Below are 22630 nucleotides of genomic sequence, written 5' to 3' on the forward strand. Positions count from 1 at the left end.
TCTTAAGCGTTTGTAGTAATTTTAGATAACTATAACTTTTGACCATCTTTCAACCTCCCTTTTTCCAAGCACTAATATAATTCTTCAAAACAAAGAACATTGAAACATCTAAAGAAACAACATTACGCTCTGCTGAACATAAAACTTTTATTCAACATTGAATTTCAAAAGGCAGCTTTTACTGTTAAGTTAACCTCATTCCTATGTCATGCTTTACAACCACACTTGAAAGCAGTCAATATTCACTCAGCCAAAGGAGTAAGTAAAAGAAAAGAAAATACTGACACTGACAAAGGATTGGGTCAAAAAACTGATTTTATGAAAATAACGGTTATAATTACAATAAATAATTTTTCTTTTATCTTTTTGTCATTACATGACAATGCCTCTTCAAATACCTATGTTCTCTGTAACTTTGGGTATTTTTTTCATGGCAAAAAAAAAAAAGCAAAAAAAAAAAGCAAAAGCATTCAGAAAAATACCATTATTATAAATGGTCATGACCAGTGCATAACACTATCACAAGCTTAAGACACTGATGGTCCTGGCAACTAAAAGAGCTGTTGCACTTGATTGGCTATCAAATGGTAGGAGTGGACGGTACCTTTTGGCATGTAGCTATATTGGAGAAGGGGGAAGGGTAATCCTGTACCAACTGATTCCAACCACAAATTATCAAAATTTCACAAACACGAAAATAAATTAAAACAGAAGAAAAGATGACTCTGTCATCGTTTTTTGGCCCGCCCATAAAACTTTTTGGAGTTAGCTCTTTACATTGATGTCTTACAGAATGAAAGAAATTGATTATTATTGTTTTTGGACAATTTAATTAAATTCTCTCTAAAATCAACATCAAGAGTTACACAAAGATTTGTGTGTTGGTACGATTGTTTTGGATGGCAGAATTGGTGAGCATTTAGCCTAAACCATCAATAACTGGCTAAGAACCCAATCATAATATTGTCATAGGAGAAGGTAGGTTAAAGTTAATGGGCTTTGACCCCTTTTCCATATGTTTTACATCTGATTTGTCTCCAACAAAAATATTTTGATAGTGTTTCATTGTACCAACGTAATTGTAATTACGTACTTTTTGTATCTCAAACTATTGAGGTATCACAGAAAAAATAAATTAATTAAAAAGAAGAGAGAGAGAGAGAGAGAGAGAGAGAGAGAGAGAGAGAGAGAGAGAGAGAGAGAGAGAGAGAGAGAGAGAGAGAGAGAGAGAGAGGGGGAAGAGATTTTAAAATGGAGAAAGATAGTTTCAACAACTAAGCAATTGTCAGGTGAAATAAAAAAGAAAATATTACATTTTAATACGATCTGTTGAACAAAATTTGACTCAAAGATCTCCATTTATTTCGTAAATCCTGATGTGTGCGACCAGGCAAGAATTTTTCTCCAGCTAAGATTGCTTTCCAGTTGTGTCCTAACATTTTCACTCCCCTCTTTAATCTTCTGATTTCATCTATAGAAAAGGGAAGTGATGCACACTGTTTATCACTTTTGTCGCTCTTTGGTTTGGCAGGTTTCTGAAATTAAAGAAAAATGCACAATTATAAAGCATATATCTGTATTTTCAGCCTGCTGAACACCCTTCAAAAGCTTTTAGTCATCCCCACATTGGTCATATGGAACCAAATTTCGTGTCATACCAAAAACATCACTTTGTAAGTTCTTTTAATGTACTAGCTTACTATTCATAACTCTGCCTTATACTAATACTCTTGCTTTTTACTAAAGTAACAGTTATCAGACTATCTAATTGACACCTTTGAAAATCTACATTTCAAAAACTGCACAGGGGTCATTGGTTCGGGCATGTGTCAGTGTTAATGAAAGTACCACGATGATCTATCCTGTCTACACAGTATATATCACATTGTTGCTTTTGTTTTACAGATTTGGTTTGTAGGAATTAGAATATGCAAGAATTAATCACAAAATCTTGACATATTAAAATGGAATCATGATTCCTATTGGTGTATCTCATAGCCAAGTTCACACTGAGGTTGAGTGGAATCCAAGGCCATAACAGTCAGGGTCAAAATTTTGTATCTTTGTCACACATCCTGTCGAGACAACTTGTTCGACAAGATTTGACATTATATACCGCCTGGCTATTAATGCTGTAAATGATATTTTATTGTCTTTATTCAAATTAATTCATAAGAAGGAAAATGGTAGTAATGAGACAAACAAATGATTTGACCAATGCAGTTTTAAAATCCATTTTCACAAAAAGCAGAAACTATGGAATTGAGGCCTCCTTAACTGGAATCTAAATTTCCGAATCAAGACTCAATGTCGACGGTTTGAGAATTTGTGCCAGTATATCTGGAAACAAAGTTTTAAAAAAAATATCTCTGAAACTTTAATTAAAGGTTGATCAAGATGCTTTGGAACAGTCTATCTTGGTTTGTAGGTACTCCCCCCCCCCCCCCCCTCCACCCCTGGTTCAAGCAAGAAACTGAATCCTAAATATTTGACATTTGTAAAAATAATCCTTAATGTTATAAAACATTCCCTTTATGGTAAGATGGGATTATGGTTAGCAGTGTCATCTTGGGTGAGGCTGAAAAGCTAAAGCCACACGCCAAACCATGCATAGTGAGAGCGAAGTTTTAAAATCGTAAATGAAAATTATAAAATTATAAGATACACATTTTTCTTTTTAAAAAAGCCAATAAATATCATTGACGATGACTAGGATTTGCATTAATGTACTCGAATGTTACTTGTTGCATTGTTGAGCTCTATGAACAAACATTACCTACAAAGACAAATAGATATTGTAAAATGCCGATAAAATGGTAATAAATCATTAGTGTTATCTTTGTGCGGCTATATGGTCTAGTGGTATGATTGCCATCAGATCAGAAGATCCTGGGTTTGAGTCCATGGAAAAGGCTCTTTACTCACATTCTCTCACTGAACTCAGGTGTAGAATGATTACTTGGCCATTAACAGCGTTGTCTCTGTCCAGAAAAAAATTGTATAATCGCCTAACAGTCGTCACGTCTTGTCCTACATGTTAAATATTGTTGTTGGCTAGGGACTTCTTGTAAAGCACTTTGACTTTGAGCATGTTTAGTGCATATTGCACTATATAAAAGCTCAAGTTAAAAAAAAAATGCCAAATCCATTTTACCATATACATTATTACAGCTATGTATCCATTGATTAAACCTGTTCATAAACTCATAATTTAGCACATAAATGTGTTTTAAATAATAGATACTTCATCATTAAAACACAACAGTATTCTGGGAACTTCATGCAACATTGAAAAAAATAAATTAATCAAATGTTTTATGGGCACACAAGCATTTCTTAAATGTTACACACCATCAATCTTTTAAACTTTTCCTTCAAGTCAACAGCTGTACGTGAAGGATGAAATTGATAAACTGATATAATCTGTTTCCATCTAGTCCCAAAGGTAGCCACGCCATGTCTCAAGTTCAGAACTTCTTGGTCACTGTAAGGGACTCGAGATCGTCTGTAACTAGCATTGCTGTTGTAATCAAAATGTTGAAGTCTTTTTCTAACAGTGCGTAGCAGGCTCCTGTTGGAAATATCAGACTCTGGAGTAGATGGGTAAACCTGGGAGTAGAATATCATTAGTAGATGAAAAATAAAAGATCTGTAAAAATGCATTCATTGGAGATGGGCAAAAGAGAAAAAGTTTTTGTATTTTCCTTTCCTTTTAAAAAAAAAATATGGAGAATTGACATATTAGTAGTAACCAAGAGATAATAGGAAAACACTTGTAAAAAACAACTATCAAAAAGGATTATAATTATATTGTGTTGCAAAATATTTGTTAACGAAAATGTTATAAAATCTTAAAGAGCAATCTGGTTTTTAAATTTGCCGCGGAAAGTGCACAATGTTCTGCTATGATTGAAATTCTACTCACATCCATTTCAGAGCAAGATGTGAAAGCATACATGTCTTTCTTGTCTTCCTTTATATCTTTCAATTTTGAATGAGGCCTTAAGACATCTTTCTGGTATATCTTGTTTTCATTATGTACTTGTGATGTCTCTTGTTTTGTTTCCTCTTTTTCCATATCAGTAAAAAAAAAATATTTAAAAGTAAGATATAGTAAATTTCGTGGAGTATAAATATGTCTGCAAGCTCCATGCAATATGCAGAGCTCAATTACTATAAATTAAACAGATAATCAGGTAATTCTATTGAGAAACAAATCTTGGTATCAGTAATATAGAGAAAATATTGGGGTAAATTTTTAAAAAGGTCTAAATTTAGAGGTTATGAAGTCCTTCAAAGCTATGAGGCCCATGGACCCGTAGTTTTTCTCAGTTTCTATAGTGTGAAACGGACAATAGCAATTGCTTGCTATCCTTTGGATAGGACGCTAGTCTATCGCAAAGTACTTTCCGCTAGATCTAACAGATCCAGCTATCCAATCACTGCAGTGTGGACAGTACGACTGTACCCGGGATTGATCTCGGGCCCTTTGCGTGTGAAGCAACTGCTCTACCAATTGAGCTATCCAGACTCCCAGATAGAGGTTATGTAACTACCTGAATCATTGCTTGCTTCAAACAAAAATTATATGGAAATGTAAAGCAATTATAATTGTGGAAGACTTTCTTGGAATATGCACACAAATGATGCAAAATAAAGAATACCATTCGCATAATTCATTTTTTATCATTTGTAGTCTCTCTTACTCTTATACTTTCAGCTGACCATTTTGTGTGTGTATGTTTTGTGCTACACACTGTCTGCGTGTAGCAAGGCCCCAGTTATAATGAAAATAATGTTGTATAGTAGTAAGTAGCCTACACAAACACACAGAACATTCACGAACTATGCCATTGGCGTTGCTATTAGCTGTAGGTTTACCTGAGCGTAATGTGGGCTAATGCATTGTATTTGGAGATATTGTGTTTTTGTGCCCGTAATAACCGACTGGGCTCTTAAAAGTCCTGCTTTAGTTGGTTAATTTTACTAAAGACAAAGAAAGAAAAAAAAAAAAACCAGGTATTTTATAGTCCCTTTAATAACCGGGTCCTTGCTATATCTGGACCTGTTATACATGGGTTCCATTGTTCATTGTCAAGATGGACATTCAAAAGTTTTGAAGGTACTTGAATTCTATTTTTATTCTAACAACAACGTTTTGTTCCCACCATCTTAATTTGCAAAATTTTGGAGCACTTTAGCCTGACACATTAAGTTATGAATTTTAACATTATCTATTAAGCCATGTAGATTTTTCAATGTATCCTTAGATTATAAATGAAAAACTATAATATAGAATTATGAATAGCTCTTACCTTTTTTACACAACTTTCTCTGAGGAGAGTTAGACAATTTTTTTCTCATGCTACTAGCATTGCTTAGAGTGGCTGACTGAGCTAGTTTTCCCTTGACAGTCTGTATTGGTTGTGGTGAATAGATTGGCGACATCATATTTTCTTTTCTCACTTCTCTTTTTTTACCTGCTCTAAGAGTCGACGCTTCATTGCCATACAATTCATACCCTGCAAAACTTCTTGCTTTAGAAATGTGACGATTGACATTCATCCTACATTCACTTTTGCTTTTCAACTCATGCAACGATTTATGGGTGTACGGGTTATGTGACCGTTTGATCTCCTGGTAGTCATCATCAATTTCAATTATATTATTATCACTATCATCTTTTGGTCCACCACAAGATTTAGAATCCTTAACTCCAGCCTTATCCATATTATTCACGGCTTTTGAAGCTTGGTCGAATTCAACAATAGGACTTTTTGGATTACTGTAATTATATTTTTTCATTTGATTCCCATGCCTGGAGTTTTCTTTGGATATCGATAAAGCATTTATAGCACTTTCAAATGCCTCATTCATTTCAGGACTTTTACTTTTTCTCTTACTTTGTTTTTTCAAGTGGTTATGGGATAATAGATAAGAAGAGGAAGATGGAAAAGTCACTCCTTCAAGGATATCGGCTTGAGTAGTCAGTTGGATGCTTGGAATGGATTTGACTTTGCGGATATTATGAGCCATCGCTCTTGTTTTAGTCAAGTTTTGGTGATTATTTGCATGGAATGCTTCTGTAGATTTAGAAAATTGTTTACAATTACCTATTTCTTTATGAGTGTTTGAATCTCTTAACACTTTTTTATTTAAAGATTGCTTGTTATGATCTTTAGAGATTTCATGTTGACTTTTGCGAACAAAGTAATCATCTTTTGAAAAATCACCTCTACTTTTCTCATGGGGCTTATCAACTGTTCTGTCATTACTTGAATGTAAGGATTTTGTATAGTCAATTGTACTGCTTGATAGAACACTCATGTTATCATCTTGGTCTTTATCATGTTCACCATTATGATAATTCACATCAACTCCATCAGCATGATTTAGACAGTCAGTCCACTTTTGTCTTATATCATTATTCCTGCTTTTTGCTTTGTCATTGACAAAGGATATTTCATTTTCTTTCCTTTCTGCGCCAACACAATTTGTTTCACAAACAGAAAGTATGTTTAATGACTTGGAAGACTGCATTGATCTATTCAACTGAGATTTGGCATGTGCTTCACAGGTTATTTCATCATTTTTGTGTGAAAACGAAGAAGGTGGTAGCTTTCCGTATTTATTGTTTATTGTCTCAAGTCTAAATCTACTGGAATTTGTAACTTGGGATATGTTTTGTAAATGTTGGTGATAGCTTCCTAGCTCTGGAATCTGACGAATTCTTAAATTGTCTGAGCTTTGAGTAAGCTGTGTTGGGTATGACTGAAGAAAAGGAAGAGAGAGGTCATTGCTTTTATCCATGTATTCATGTGAGGGAGGTGTCATTTTTTCAGAGGACTGTCCAGGCATTTTGGTTGAAACCACTTTTTGAATTTCAGAGAACATTTCTATCTGTTTTTCTTGCAATGCCATTAGAGCCAGCATCCTAGGAATCAACGAATTTTCATCTTTAATTCCGGTCATAAATTTATTAACATCACCCAAGCTCATATTTACAAAATGCTTCTGAAAACTTGAATCTGATTGGTTATCATTATCATCAATATCTTGAGGTTGTCCAATGTCGACATCTTTCCCCAGATGGTTATTATAATTTTCTCTATTTTGAGAATCAATTGAATTTTCTTGTCTCATTTGGTTAGGAGACATTTCAAATTGATTTGGTTTGCTCTGCAGATGTTTTCCCCCATCATAGTAACGATTAATAGAGTTTGAAATGTTTTGCAGTTGCTGATTTTCAAGAAATGGTGACTGCTCCGACATAATTTGATAATCATATCTCTCCCTTTTGCTCTCTCTATTAAAACTTTGTTTATGTAGCTTATTTATCATTCTATCTTCAGCGGTTTGATTTCTATGCAAATTATTGAAAGCAGGCTGTTGCTTTCCGTTGACAGTTTTCATTTGAAAATCCTTTGATCTGAAATGATTTAATAAATGTATGACAATTTCACAGGCAAATACTTAAATAAATAAACTAGAAAGTGAAATGAAAGTTATATTTAAATATACATTGGTAATATAAGGGTAGAGAGTTGGAGGTACATAATTAAGGATGCTAATATCAGCATGTTTTTTTATTTATTATTTACACTACATATGTAACATGTGTTTTCCCTAAAAAAAAAAAAGACACATGTGTTGGAGATCCTTTTCAAAATCATTAACTTCTTACAGTTCAAAAAAAAGGTTAACACCTGAAACCTTATTGAGAAGAAGATCGTTAAAATGTCTTTATGGAGACCATAAGAATAATTAAGCAGAATACACAATACAAATTATGGTTGTTGCCTTCTTAATGCTACTTTTGTCTAGTTAATGTGATGAGAATAAAGTAACGACATGCCCTTGTTGTGCTGTGTCTTTGTATAAAAAATTTTTTGTTTGTTTGTTGCTTTAGGTCTCTTCCAACACAATTGAGGTTATATGAGAGACCGCTGAAACAAAAAAAACAAGCAATCTAACAAAAATGGTACAAATGTAAATCAAAATCATAACCTAAAGATATCATAAGCTAAATTATAAAAACCAAGAACAAACAGGCAGAAGATTTACAGAAAAAAAATATCCCCTGTCAAAAATACAATCACAAACCAAAGAAGCAGGATAGGCTAGCAAAGAGAAGAAGAAACGACATCACTATCGGATCGTACACCCATGCGAATCATAGGTATATGATTCAAGGGTGATGCTCCCATCCAACCACCCGCTTTGTATAAAAAAGATATTGATTTTTTTATAAACCACATAAAGTAATGTTTGCATGAAGTCTGCATTCAACTTCATTTGTGTGCTGATTTGGCAAAACTTGTCGGATGTCGCATGGGCAAGTTTTGAGATAAGTGCGAATAAAGGTGAAAAATCGTTAACTGTGTGATTTTCGTTTTTTTGCATTTCATCGTTTTTATTATCCATCCAACTAAATTCTCATAAAGGATTTTACAATTTGAAGCTTTAAGATAAATTAATTTACCTTTTCCTTCTGACCTCTACCAAAGAGAAATGTTTAGCAATACGATATGATGATAATCGGTAGTTGACACTGATGCTTGATACAAAAATCTAACAAAATTAAACATCCTCGTTTCCAACCGAATCAAGAATCAAAATGTCTAACTCGATCATGGAAAGATATTGACTAAAGGATGGTAGAAGGAAATCGCTGCAAAGAAAGGAGTTCCCCACAACAGTCTGTCAACAATAGTCAAGAACTGAGACAAGATCGAGATGAACAGCCATGAATCACATAGGGAGAAACCTTGGCATGCATCCTGTGATTATCATTTTGTGTATTGACCAAACCATAAGTTTGTTGCTACAAAAAATAGATTATTTTCAATTTTTACACCCTGTGAATGGACAGATTGGATGTGAAGGAGATAAAGGACTTGGAACGTGATAATTTGAACTTCATGCAATATTGAACTTATTCCACTTCCCCTCACTGTTTTATTTGCTGAACCAGAGCAAATATCCTCATACATTTGTTCCTAACCTCGCAGTTATTATATTTTTACCCATTTTCCTCTTAAAACCACCAATAGTACAACAGGAACAGTAAGTTAACTCAGCAATCAATGCCAAAAGGGAAATTAATCTGTACCATTACATGGTATGGATAAAGATTCATAAATATCCTTACCACTACAATACAGTATGCATTCCTAGTCCGCTTATTCCTCATTTTCATGGATTCCTCATGCAAATCTTAATGTCTGATATTGATAAATTTCCATATTTTCTTTGAACAAATTTCCCATATTCCTTGTTTTCACGTATTACTCGTCTTAAATATTTTGTCCGAGCAAGGATGAGGAAAACTTGCTGCACTATATGTAGATTGTTCAATGTGCTAGAACCCATGGTGCAAAAAGAATATATAGACATACAAAATGCCTTTTAATTAATTTTTTTTTTCTGATCCAAACATTTTGCAATATTTACCTGTTTAAAATTGCATTCATTCCATGCAATTCTGGCTGCCTTTCGCTTTCATTGCAAACGCCTGTTAAGGAATTTTAGAAATTGTGAATTATTGTGTTAGATAATCAAAAACGTTTCTGAGCAAATGCAATGAAATCATCCATATGATTGATTCAGAGTCAAATAAAAATGGCAGATTTAAAAAAAAAAGAAAAAAAGCTAAATACAAAATACAGATCATTCACTTCGAAGAAGTTGTGATTTTTGACATTGATTTATTTACAAGATATAAGTATTCTGACAAAATTAAAGAAGGGCGCTTTATCCGTATGCTGGTGATCTTAGCGGATGCAGAAAACTTGATACAAGATCTTGTCTAGAGATTAACAACCACAGATACCTTTTTTCTTACAGAGTGCCAGAATATACTTGATCAGCTTCAATATCTCATCGTCTAAGGATGATTCTGTCTCGGTCAAAAATCTTATCATCAGTAATTGGCACTGACTCATAGTTGCTGGGTCGCCTGACAGGTCTGAATAAGCAGGATGATGGAGAGCACAGTATTAGTAGTATTATATGGCCTAATAGAGATTAAATATCAATAGATCAATACCAAATGAAGTCAGGTAAAATACAAACTAGTCAGTCAGGATATCTATCATTCTTTAAGATTTCTCCATCAAATGTTGACTGTCATCTTTACTCATTTTCCCCGAATATGTTTCACTTATGGAACATCTTACCTACCAAGCTTCAGAGCAATACTGACACCTATAAAGATGCACTAAAGATTTTCAGGAAGGTACCATATATTTTTATCATTATTATTATTTTTTACTTTTTTGGATATGCAATATCAATTGTAATGCTGTCTGACTGACTCAGTCGGTTTATGATGAAGAAGAAGAAGAAGAAGAAGAAGAAGAAGAAGAAGAAGAAGAAGAAGAAGAAGAAGAAGAAGAAGAGTCTTGCCTTTTTCCTTTCTCCATAATTATATAAAACAAGCAAGCTTCAAAAATAAATCAAAGCAAAACATTAACAGCATAACATGACATATAATTCATAGATTTATAGATTAATTAAATGAAGCAAATTATGTTAATCATCTCACTTACCTGCATGTTCCATAATATGTGCCAAAGTCAAAAGAGGGAATCTTATATCACTCATACACATCTGGTCATGCTGGAAGAGATTAAGAAGTTGTGGCACCAATCCCAACCTGATGGCATGTGTTGCATTAAGCTCTGATGATGGAAATATTGAAAAATCAGTATCTACATGCACTCAATAAATATTGATTTAGCAGTTCTCAATAAGTTAAAAATTTCAAAATGGTTGACGGAGGTAAACAATATTATTTCCAAATTGCTCTGCACTTAATATTGATTTAGCGGCGAGATTAAATTCCAATCAAAGACTTACCTTAACTTGATTAAAAACAATAGTTTTTGTAAAACCATGAGGGCTGGATTGGTGTCTCTTGGATTGTGCAAACTGACCAATCACATATGATCGACATCTGTTGATTAATGAACACTGCATCGCAACGTTCATGGAGGAGGTGGCTGAATGCCAATTACTGGACTGGATTGCCAATCAAGCTACTTACCTGGACCATAATTTTACATGACGAAGCACTTGAAATCAGATTATACTTCAATCAGTTATCAATTGCATTGAACTAGAGAAGGCAGACAGACAGTGTCGACCAATAAGATGTTCAAACAACAGTCATAAATCCTCTATATTGTAATAGCTTGCTCTCAACATAAGTGTTCTGATCTGGAAACAAGAATTTCTAGTTACATTGCATGAAAAAAAAGAAAAAGAAAAAAATCTGTCCTCGGGTAAACAAACATAAATAAATATAAGGGGAGCTTTAGTCCCTCCAAAATAAAACAAGGAACTGACGAAAAGAACAACTTACCATTCTCAGCTACGGCAAAATCCAAAGCAGTGATTGCAGATATCAATACGTCCCAATAGGTTATTTGTCCATCAATATTTACTAAAATTTTGAATACCAACTTTGTGATGAGACCAGTCAATATGTCTATTCCACCGCATGATCCGAAACGTTTTTGGTTGGATGCTAAATTGGTTCAGAAAAGGGAAAGGTTGAATATAGTTAGAATATTCCCACCCTAATAGAAAATGCTCTAAGTAAGGCAACAGTCTACAAAGATATGAGTTAAAAACAATTTTTATTCAATTGTCTCAATATGTAATTTGGAGTATAAAGACTTTCAGTGATGATTGTCGCTTTAGCTCACTGTCTTTGGCTAAAGTACCTGAAATTAATAAAAGACAAGAGATGAGTACCAAGATATAGGTGATGAAATTCCAATGGATCAATTAACTTTGCCTTTTAAGGATCAATTAACTTTGCCTTTTAATAACCATAAATTTGACAATTTTAACATATTAATAAATCTAGAAAACTTGGTATACTACCATATTAATTGCTGTTCATTACGTGTTCTGCAAGTTAGATTAAAAATAACAAATGGCTTCAGTAACATTTTTTTATTCTTTTCTCTTTGTTTAGTATGTAAATTTTAATGTGGTATCTATTGGAAAGAATAATGTTGCATCTGAACAGCACTCCTAATTAAAATGAAAGTGTTTTGACACTCCTTATTGCCTGATGATATGCCAAAGTATATAGCATTTTCAAAAGTTTCTGGATGTGCATTCCAATCTTTGCTCGTGTAAGAGCAAATGTAAGTTTGACAAATTTTGAGTTGGGTGCCTGTTGTGTAAATATTCAAAAGGGTTTTTCTTTGAGTGTGTCGATTTATCTAAATGTCTAATTGATATGATTAAACTGATTAATTATAGTTTTTATCGGTCTTCAGGATAACGACAAAAATAAATACAGAAAGACAAACCATTATTATGCATGACCTGGCCAAGCACTGTAAGGGCATGTTGCACTATCTTTTTATCTGACCAGTCTGTAACCACCTTTAGCATGTGTGGAATCAAGCAGCTGCTGATGCGTTGATTATTTTCTGAGAATTAAAATAAAGAAATTAAGGATCAGGCACTGGTGTATGATAAAGATCTGAACAAGTGAGAATGAAAGGTGCCAGACAAAGCAAGAAAGAAAATACAAGAAAAAAACCTTCCCAAAATATCAGTCTACCTCGACTGTTGTCAATGGTAGCACGTCTTACCAGTCCCCAGTTGAGGTCGACTGATTTTTTGGGATGGTTATTTTCTTGTATTTTTTTTCTTGCTTTGGCACCTTTCATACTCGTTCAGCAGATGAGAATTAAAAGCACATTTGTGAGAAATAGAGGTGAAATTTTTATTCATTAACAATTACATGTAGGTGTTGAAAATTGTGCGACACTTTATAATTAGCAGAGTTCAAATAATTTCAAATTTTAAGGGCACTGAGGGTAACATTTCAGTAAAATTAGTTACGTTTATTATTTTTTTTTTCCAATACAAAGAGTGGTTTTAAGGGCTTTGTTAAAATTTAAAAGAAAAGGTGTCTTAATTTTCACAAAACTGAGGTTTCTGGTCCTTATTAATATACTTCAAAGGTTGACTGCAAATGAATCATTCTACAAATAAAAATTATACACCAAATGAAAGTATAGGGTCTCGGCTATAGAATGCCACCTTCACTTTTCAAAATGATGCCATCTCCATCAAAACAGGTGTGCTACCAATATATTAATTGTTACAATTGTCAGAGAAAAATTCGGAATCTTTTCCTTTGAACCATCTGCAAGCAATCCAATAGGCACACAGTTTTTTGTAGTGAGATGTAGTACTCTTTCCAAAGAAATCCAAACGACTTTTGAAATGCCTTACTGTTTAATGCGACAGTTTTCTTGAATTATTTCAACTACTCTCACCTGATGCTGAATGTTTGAACAGTGATGGATAGACCATAGCGAAATTGATCTTGAAGGTTTGTTTCTGTTGGGTTGCCACCATTCCATCTTCCAATCCACTGCCTCACAGTATTCACAACTACAGAAGCACCGTAGACATTTTTCAAACATTTCTTGATATCTATTGGTGATGCCCTACAGCACTATAAAACTTAATAAACACACTGTTTGAAATCAATTTTCTTATTTTGTGACATTTTCAACCACATTCAATAATTATGGGTAATGGTTTCGGCAAATTCCTTGCAGATGTGACAAAGGATGTGCTAGTTGTTGGCGATTTGAAATGTGATGTAATAAACAAAATTGTTTCAAAATTTGAGGTCATTTCAATAAGTTAAGAAAATATTGCATAGCAGGCAAGACTTTTCAGTCAAGCCTTGTATAAGTGGAATGCTACATAATATTTGTTATCATATTCATTCACTCATGCACAACAATCAGTTCTCTTCCAGTTTTCCCTTAATTTTTTTTTTTTTTTTTTTATTTTACTCCACAGCCAAAATCAATTCTAGAACTTTTATTATTATGGCTTGAAGAAAATAAATTTACCATTTTGCGGATTATTAATACAGGCACAAACACTTCTTGAAATCGTCAGCCATTGTTTCTCATCCTTACATACATTTTGTACGAATTCTCTGGGACACAAAAATAAATAGAAAATTAAGGGAAAATAAAGACAAAGGGAAACAACAATGAGGTTGAGTTAAATATTCATGGCCTGTAAGTAGTAACTTCAAGTTAATTACAAAGGCACACAATTCATGGGATAAAATTAAATAGAGAAATTTCTATTGCACCTTAATAAAAGAACTCTTAAAAAATCTTTAGAATATAGGGCTCGAAAAACTTTTGGCTCCACCAGTATTCATAAATAATGAGGGGGGGGGGGGGGCAGTAGGGCATACAGAAAAGATACTGCTTTCAAGTCACACGCTGTATAGCCTTGAGAAAGTTGCTTCACCATAGCTGAGAGATGGAGGTTGATCTGGAAGAATATGGTTCCTTGAGGGAAGGTATATTCTCTAAATTGGGATAAAAGATGTTAAGGTTCTACACCAGTAAGAGAGACACTGGGAGGCAGCCAACATACTACAGTCCAGAGCAGCAGTGTCTCCGCACCACTGGGTTCTGGCAGCTTAACCCCATTGCAATTGTGGTGACAGTCCGGAGAGTATCTGGAGGAAAACTGCATTGTGTTGCAGTTGCCAGGCATGTTTGTGACAGTACTTGAAATCGCCTGGATAGATCGTCATCACATTGTTGTGTAACCATTAGAAGTAGAAGCAACAATCTTAGTTCAAGTTCAAGGAACAAATTGTTATTATCATCAAAAAAAAAAGAAGAAATTCATCATAGAGATGAAAAGGGTAGATACACAAATACACAATAATATTTATGAAAAATAATATCACATAAACATACTTTCCAAGGAAATCAACCTATAAAAAGTCAGGTCGGAAATAATATGATAAAATTCATAACAAAGTGCATGAATTGATAAAGGATAGAGATAGTAAACTTATTTTCTGCTATAATCAATTCAGAGAGATTATTTTTTTGTAATATCTATCCATGACAAGGGGGCCCCAATAGTGCAGTTGTTAGAGCACTGGGACTGGCATCTGTATCAGGAGTGGTTAAGACTTTTTTCTGACCCCTGTGTCCATCCAGGAGTCTGTTAAAACTGGTGGAAAGTACTTTGCCATACATTAATCCTAAAGTCCAATCCAAAGGGTGGCAACCAATTGCAATTTTCTGTTTAATGCAATAAAGGCTGGGATAAATTCCGACTCCATGAACTTTATGGCTCTGTAGATGATGTCCACTTTTCAGTCACAAGGTAGACCATAAAATAGTGAACAACGGATAGGAATCAATTCAATGTTGACGTATACACTGTGAAAAAAAAAATCATAAGCAAAATGCATGAATCATTCCTAGAATTATGATTATACAGTACAGGAAACAAACTTACTTCATTATCGTCAAAAGATCTTCCACACAGTTGGTCTCATATGCTAAGTGCTGACCTTTCACTAATTTTTAAAAAATTGTGATAAAATCAATTGAAAAATGAAAAGAGTTAAAATAAAGTCATTTAAACATAGTATTCTAGTTGAACCTTTAGGCCATTATGTCTATTAAAAGAGGTACTGCATTGGCTGGCAAAGGTAAGGTGCAATCTGTACCCCATGCTAGGTATTCAATGATCTGACATAATTTTTACAAAATATTTTACTAATAACCACCATAATGTCTTGTAAACCATTCCAAAAGTAAAACTATACGTTCACATTTTCAGTGACCTTGACTTGAATCAAAAGATTTTTTGGATGAACAGTAAAAATGTACATGTTTCTGCTTCACACCTTTTATTTAGGCTATATGTTCAAATAACACAATATAGAGAATGCTGCCTGAAAGTTCTTAATGCTATCTAAAGCACAATTTCCAGCAAATAAATAAAATAAACCAAACACAAAAAAACAAAAAAACATAAAAAAACTTTTAAAAATCTCATATTTGCATACATTTTATTTTAAGACATGACACAGAACTAAATGAAAAACATATAGGAAGTGAAAAAGTTCCTGACTTGCCACAGATTTACTTCCAGTAATTTCTAGTAAAATTGTTGAATTTGTATTGCATATAGTAGGTACATAAATTAATATTTATATAATACTTAGTGTCTTGAGGTAAAGATGATGCTTCCTAAATGCAAAATCAGATAAAAAGACTAACCGTTTCCATTGACAAGGCAAGCCAAAAAGAAAGCAGCAGATTGAAGACATTCCTGATTTCGAACAGAGAAAAGCAGCTGGTGCAGAATTGACAGGAGATCTCTTGAAAGCACATCCATTTTAGAGGTCACTGGAAAAAAATAAAATGGAGGCATCTCAAAACTCATTGTAATGACATTTCATTCACATGATTCAAAATTCGATCATTATGAGAAATATCATCTTATGATTAAAGGAATTGTATAATATCTGATAACTTGAACAGTCTTTAAATATCTAATTTAGAAACCTAACTTTCCAAAACATAAAAAGATACAAAGTTTACAGCGAATGATACACCGTATTGTTCAATAGTTGGAGTGGTTAAGCAGGACCCAGACTTATAAAGCTGGACCCATTGCCTATTTTTACATACCATTATCTTTTATAGCACAGGCTAAGCAAAACAGAGCAGGTGCGACCATAGATAACTCATATCGATCATCAGTCAGCTGTTGCTTAATTTCTTCTACTCCTCCTGCTTGTCTGAAATAATCTTGATATTCCTCTGGATGAAAATAAAAATATATTGCAATTTAATTCTTTGATATCATTAATTTTTAGGACCCTGTCTCCATCAAGGGCTCCTCCCCACAACAATAAAAAGGCTATCGGGTGAGATAAAATTTGCCAAAAAAATTCTAACAGCAAAAAATTGTTCCATCTAAAGAATAGCCAGCAATAATTTCTGTTAATAAACATTTATATTGAAGAAACTGAGATAACGTCTATGTTGTTTTCTCATTTTAAAAAATATTCAGCTGGTGTCCACTTATTTAGACTTCCTCTGATCTTCATCTTAGTGAAGTGATACCGGCTTTGACTGTCTCAAGGCAATTTTCCAGAATGGTACGGCAAGATCAATTAAAAATCTAAATTTGGTACAAAATATTAACAATGTTTTAACAACAATCTTTGTGAACACTGTTAGCAATATTTTGTAAGATTTTGTCTATGACAAAAACAGATCAAATGGATGTTTCGGGTTTTCCCTTTATCAACAAAACAGGATGAATGAAACACCACAGATGAATGAGACGATATGGTAGTGGCGTAGTTAAGATGAATCTACCAATCGTTTCATCATCTGTGGTGTTTCATTCATCCTGTTTTGTTGATAAAGGGGAAACCCAAAAAGTCCATTTGATCTGTTTTTGTAATTAAATTGAAGCTTACATTCAACTTCACATTATTATTTATTTCTAGAAATTGATATGAATATGGTGCAGTCGACTCAGTCCTGAAACTTATTGTCTAGCAATGCGATTTACCTTCGCTGCAATTTACAATCATTTCAACAAACATGTGTATTTAAGAAACTCTTTTATGAAATATGCTCTAAACTTTTTTTGTTATTTACAATTTGCAGTATGCTATTTATCTAATGAATTTTCTTTTGAACTTGTCTTAAGATGCTCATTGAATTTTAACTACTTATAAATCTGCATATTGTTGTATTCTAAAATGATATAATCATTATTTTAAAATGTTCTTATGGAGCATTAAAAGCATATTGTTTTTTCGTCTTCTTCTCGTATATCAAAGATGAGGGTACTCGACTTTTGTAGTTCTTCTAGCATGCTGAAAGGTTTTGTATTTAGAAGTTGCAGAGGGCCATATCTCTTCTCTATGGGATATTGCTTATTATCTCTGCATATATCTATATGACAAATAATTCACTGTTTGGGTGCAGATTGTTACAAGAAACTGGAAATGGGATACAATACAAACTATTCCTTTGGGTGTAGTAATACGACTTATTATGTATTTGTATCATATCACGGAAGAAAAGTTATTTTTTGATTCCTCAGTTTTAAAAGTTTGTCTATGTTGTTTTCAAAATGAAGGTGCCATCTTCAAACATATCTAAATTGTGTTGAAAAGGCAATTAACCTAAAACTTTATATCTAAAGATTGTTTACACGTTCAACAAATCAGGTTCAAGAAAAATCTAAGCCCTCTTTTTATCATATTTTGATTTTAAAAAACTATCATAAGTAAAGAATAGTTATCATAAGTAAACAATAGTATTCAGAAATAATAAGAAAAATGAATTTTTATATTCATATTGAACCCCAAGTCTTATTGGAACCGAGCTCTTCACATCCGAATTCAACTGAAGAATATAGAATAGCCAAATTAAATTTTTAAAGAAATTATTCACTCACCTCCCAAATTCAATATTGTTGTCAAAGCAATGAAAGCTTGCCTCTGACTACAGTGATTATCTGTTTGGCATCTTATGTTTTCAAGTAATGTGATGATGTCCGTCTGTACTTCTACAAAAAAAAGAAAAAAAGAAAGAAATCATATTAGCAAAACTTTTGTTTTTCTCAAAAAGGAGAATGGGAAGGGAGGTCGTCATGAAAGATCAGTAAAAAAAAAAAGACAAGGGACTGTATCGATCTTGGGTGAAGTCAATAATTTTTCTGATCCCCCTTTCCATCCAGCAGTGAATGGGTCTGTAAAATGTGGCAGACTGTATTTTTTTGGTCCTATCTGAAGGGTAAGAACAATAGCAACATTAGCTACATTTAATATTCTTCAGAAATAGGGATAAGCCCAAGTTCCATGTATTTGAAATGACATTTTAGATCTAAACATGTTTTCATTAATAAAATACTATCATTGCAATACAAAAGGCACTTGGCACATTCCTACCTTTGATACTACAAAGCAGACTTAAAATTGTAAACAAGAACACAAACATAAAGTGATTTAGACTTGCATTTGATAAAGCTCGAAGTGATAATCATGTGATTTATGCTTGATTTTTTTTGTAATCTATCCCCGCAGTTTTTCGCGGCCACAAATTGCAAATTTGCGGCCGCAAATTTCACCCTTGACCGCAAAAAGCCGCAAATTTTTATTTGGCCGCAAAAAGCCGCAATTTTCGCCGTTTTTTGGCTAAATTGACGATTTTTTGCTTTAAAAAAACAACAAAAGCTATGAAAAATTGTGAAAAGACGGCGACTTTCAATGCTAGCATCCAAAATTGGCACTAAATAACGGACAAACATGTCTAGGCCTAGCCTCCCACCTCTATAGCCTAGCCTAGGCTATGGAGATCCCAAGCTGTGTTTTTCGCCTTTTTTCCCCATGTTTTTCATTCAAAAACCCATTAGGCCTATATTGAAATATAAAGCAATAATAATAATGCTCAAAATTGGATAGTACGTAGAGAATACAAATTTAATGTGCCCCCATTGGAAAATGGATTTTGTTTCTCTTTCCTTGTGAATAATTATTTTTTTCCTTTCCTTAATTAGTTTTTCAAATTGTAAATTTTTATGCGATTGTTCACTTCGATTTCCCAAATTTTAAGAAGCTAAATAGTTAATAAAATATTTTGATTACTTCCTTCTTTTTTGTTACTTACTTACTTAATTACTATGGCTATTATTATTATTATTATTATTATTTCAAACCATTCAAAATATAAATAAATTCATGTTGACATGTTGTGACATCAATATTCTACAAAATGCCCTGTTTGTGTCAATTTTTTACCGTACATGTTGTTTTAATTGTTTGATTTTTGTAAAACTAGCAGAAAATTTTTGGCAAATTTTTTCTATTTTGATGGCAAATTTTACCATTTTTTATGGCAAATTTTGGCGTTTGAAATGGCAAAAAACCGCAGGGACAGTGTAATCAAGGAAATAAAAAATAATAACCTGCTCCTGATGTGAAACAGAATTTTTAACTAATGAAAAACCCCATCCAATATCAATAATCCACTTCTTCATCAAATAACCCACTTTTTTTACCAGGTGCATAACTGAGGAACATTATTGTAGTCGTAATGATCAAGAAAAAAACAAAACAAGACCAATATCCTCAAAATTACACTGAAAAACCTCACTCCTTCAGCTACCTTACTCCCTTTTATTTAAGTAATAGGCACAGCTTGTACAAAAGTCACATTTTGTCAATGGGAAGATAATCTCTAATAGTGGTGGGGAGGTAACTTATTTTAAGTAAGACCAAATCCGACAAGCTCAAGAAATATTTTTCTTTTTCTCTTATCATATTGACCTCTGAAGACAACTTCCCTACTCTTCCTTTTCAATGAGTTTTATATCAAGGGAAACAACCTGGCTTGTTGTACAATATCATGCAGGAACATCAATGATTATTTCCCATAGATTGATGAATAAGCAACCGGATAGCTAAGTTGCCAGGTACTAAAACAAAAGTTTGCTCCACTTGCAAATTGATTAATCAATGGTATTAATACCAGAAAGAAACCTCCCACTCCATGACAACTTAGCATGGAAACAAAATTAATTACAAACTGGCAGCAAATGCACAGGGACTAGAACAACTTTGAAATCGCAAGGATGTCACCAACCCCCCCCCCCCCCCCCCCCCCCCCCCCCCAAAAAAAAAACAAAAAACAAAACAAAAAAAAAAAACAAACAAGAAAAAACCCAATAAAATTATGTAAAATGCAACATCCCCTTAAATGTGCTCAAAGTGCTATAGGACAAAACATGATGCCTCTTGGGTGTTATTTTAATATTTTCGACAAAGACAACGCTGTTACCAGCCATGGGTACTCAAAGAGAATATGAGTAAAGATTCTCTGTCCACAGGACACAAACCAGGGAGGGACCTACTAGTCTAACCACGAGTGTCATACCACAAGACCACAAAGTGCACAAAATAAGATTTACATTGTTCATATCCGTTCTTGAAAGAGATGCTGCAGATAAAGCAATAAATTTTTACACTTGTAATTGGAAACTTTCTAATATTGTGAGCAACGACATATCTTTAATTCATAGCAATCTTTCACACAGCTGAAACATTTAATCCTTACCAAACTGAACCCTGAAAGTCAGTCTCGCCATAAAGTGTTGGCACCTTAAAAAAAACAATCTACAAAAGACAAAATAATTAATGGAATCAAGTTTGAAACAACAGAAGACAATTGCTCTAAACAAAGAACAAAACAACAAACAAATAAGAAAACACAATCTCAACAGCTTATGATGCATAGCAATACACAGAATGACCATCGCATTTATAATGAGCATTGAACTCTGAATAAATCTATCATCTTCAACTCAGGACTCTAAGTGGCAGCCATAAAAGTTGTCTGGATTTTTTTCATGGAAAGTAGAGTCATTCTGCCCCTTACTGTTTGCTGGGTCATACCGACCGCTGTGTGAGTTGAGTCGCAACATAACCAATTTATCGAATTGCACATTAATTACAACAATGAGGCTTAATCATGCACAATCCCCTTTGTTTTGTCTCCATCTCGATCAGTGCGCAGCCGATAAAAGCTTTTGTTTTCCACGATCTGACAACGTCATTCTACTTCCCTTTATTGATAGCCAGATTATCACCTGAGCAATCAAATAAGCCGAAAGACAAGCTTTTTTCTGCAAAACAAAGTCATGACACGAAGGGATCATCAATAAATTTAGTTAAAAGGATGTCGGTATAAGCTACAAGTACTTTGACCTGACGGTAGCACCACAAACGTTTATTAACAGGCACTCAAAAGAGGCGGCCAGTATACGATACTGACCAGTTCAGTTTGGGGCAAAATTTGCATCGACTGGTCGGTATGGGGTAAACACCTGGCAGAGAGAAATTGATGTCAATTCAAAATAAGAAACTGAGATTGTACAAGCTCTCGAACTGGTCTCTCTTGAGCCACATGTTCTACAAATGACCTCATTGTTTCGTGACATTGGTTTTATTTTTGGGATGGGTGAGCATATTTTGTGTTGACATCCGTCATAAGCCTGAGGCAGAGGTAAGGAGCAGAGTGACTCTATGTACCTATTTTTAAGTCAATAGACCAACATCAAGTGCAAATTGATTAAGAAAATAGACTCTAGTAAGAAGATTGTGACAATAGTTTTGGGAATCTGAAAATTGTCAGACATTTCACAGTTCGGTTATACTGCACACCCACACACAAACTTCAATCCAGTTTACCAACTGCCAATTTAGTGGTGGCAGTCATGAGCAGCAGACAAAAATGTTTTAAGCATGTTGAAGAATAGCTGAAAATAGTGAAAATGCACACGCACATGATATATATGGGTAGCCCCAGACCAGGAGATATGATGAATGAATGGATTGCTTCAAAATGTGAAAAGTTCATTATTTCTATCTCGTGTATCCTCCGTCCATATATCCTAAGTCCTAAGGCTAATCCTAAACTAAATGCCATCACTCACTCTTCAAGGGAAAAAGATTTCTCTCAGAAAATCCTTCACTTAAATATTCGATGACAAGGGTTACAGCAGATCATTTTTCAGTTATATTTGGAGAGAAGCAGAAGGGTATAAATTGAAAATCCTATCAGTACTGGATGAGACAGAAAAGTTTTGTGATTTGTGACATTACGGCAAAACAGAAGAGCTGATTGTTAGAGTTAGAACCAGTCAGTTGTGTCAGTCGCCCCAATCTTGCTCTAGAGTTAAGAAGAAGAAACCGTTATTGCTGTCCTTATAAGATATTTTGTTT

General features: G+C 33.8%; 1 protein-coding gene across 1 annotated transcript in view; it reads right to left on the reverse strand.

The window, feature by feature from the left end:
• Positions 1–1314: 1314 nt before the first annotated feature.
• LOC144978299 (uncharacterized) overlaps positions 1315–22630 on the reverse strand; it is a 21470-nt gene continuing 154 nt past the window's right edge. Inside the window, exons 2-15 of the mRNA XM_078924156.1 lie at positions 18307–18417; positions 16515–16646; positions 16101–16229; positions 15331–15391; positions 13902–13990; positions 12330–12452; positions 11366–11530; positions 10551–10682; positions 9833–9967; positions 9454–9514; positions 5316–7429; positions 3926–4068; positions 3352–3609; positions 1315–1535 (exon numbers count right to left, since the gene is read on the reverse strand). Coding sequence (XP_078780282.1) covers positions 1317–1535; positions 3352–3609; positions 3926–4068; positions 5316–7429; positions 9454–9514; positions 9833–9967; positions 10551–10682; positions 11366–11530; positions 12330–12452; positions 13902–13990; positions 15331–15391; positions 16101–16229; positions 16515–16646; positions 18307–18417 — 3872 coding nt within the window. The 3' untranslated portion in view covers positions 1315–1316. The remainder of the gene's footprint in view (positions 1536–3351; positions 3610–3925; positions 4069–5315; positions 7430–9453; positions 9515–9832; positions 9968–10550; positions 10683–11365; positions 11531–12329; positions 12453–13901; positions 13991–15330; positions 15392–16100; positions 16230–16514; positions 16647–18306; positions 18418–22630) is intronic.

This window comes from Berghia stephanieae, chromosome 8, assembly GCF_034508935.2.
Source record: "Berghia stephanieae isolate SIO BIC M18660-M18661 chromosome 8, UCSD_Bste_1.3, whole genome shotgun sequence".
NCBI classification, from domain to species: domain Eukaryota; kingdom Metazoa; phylum Mollusca; class Gastropoda; order Nudibranchia; family Aeolidiidae; genus Berghia; species Berghia stephanieae.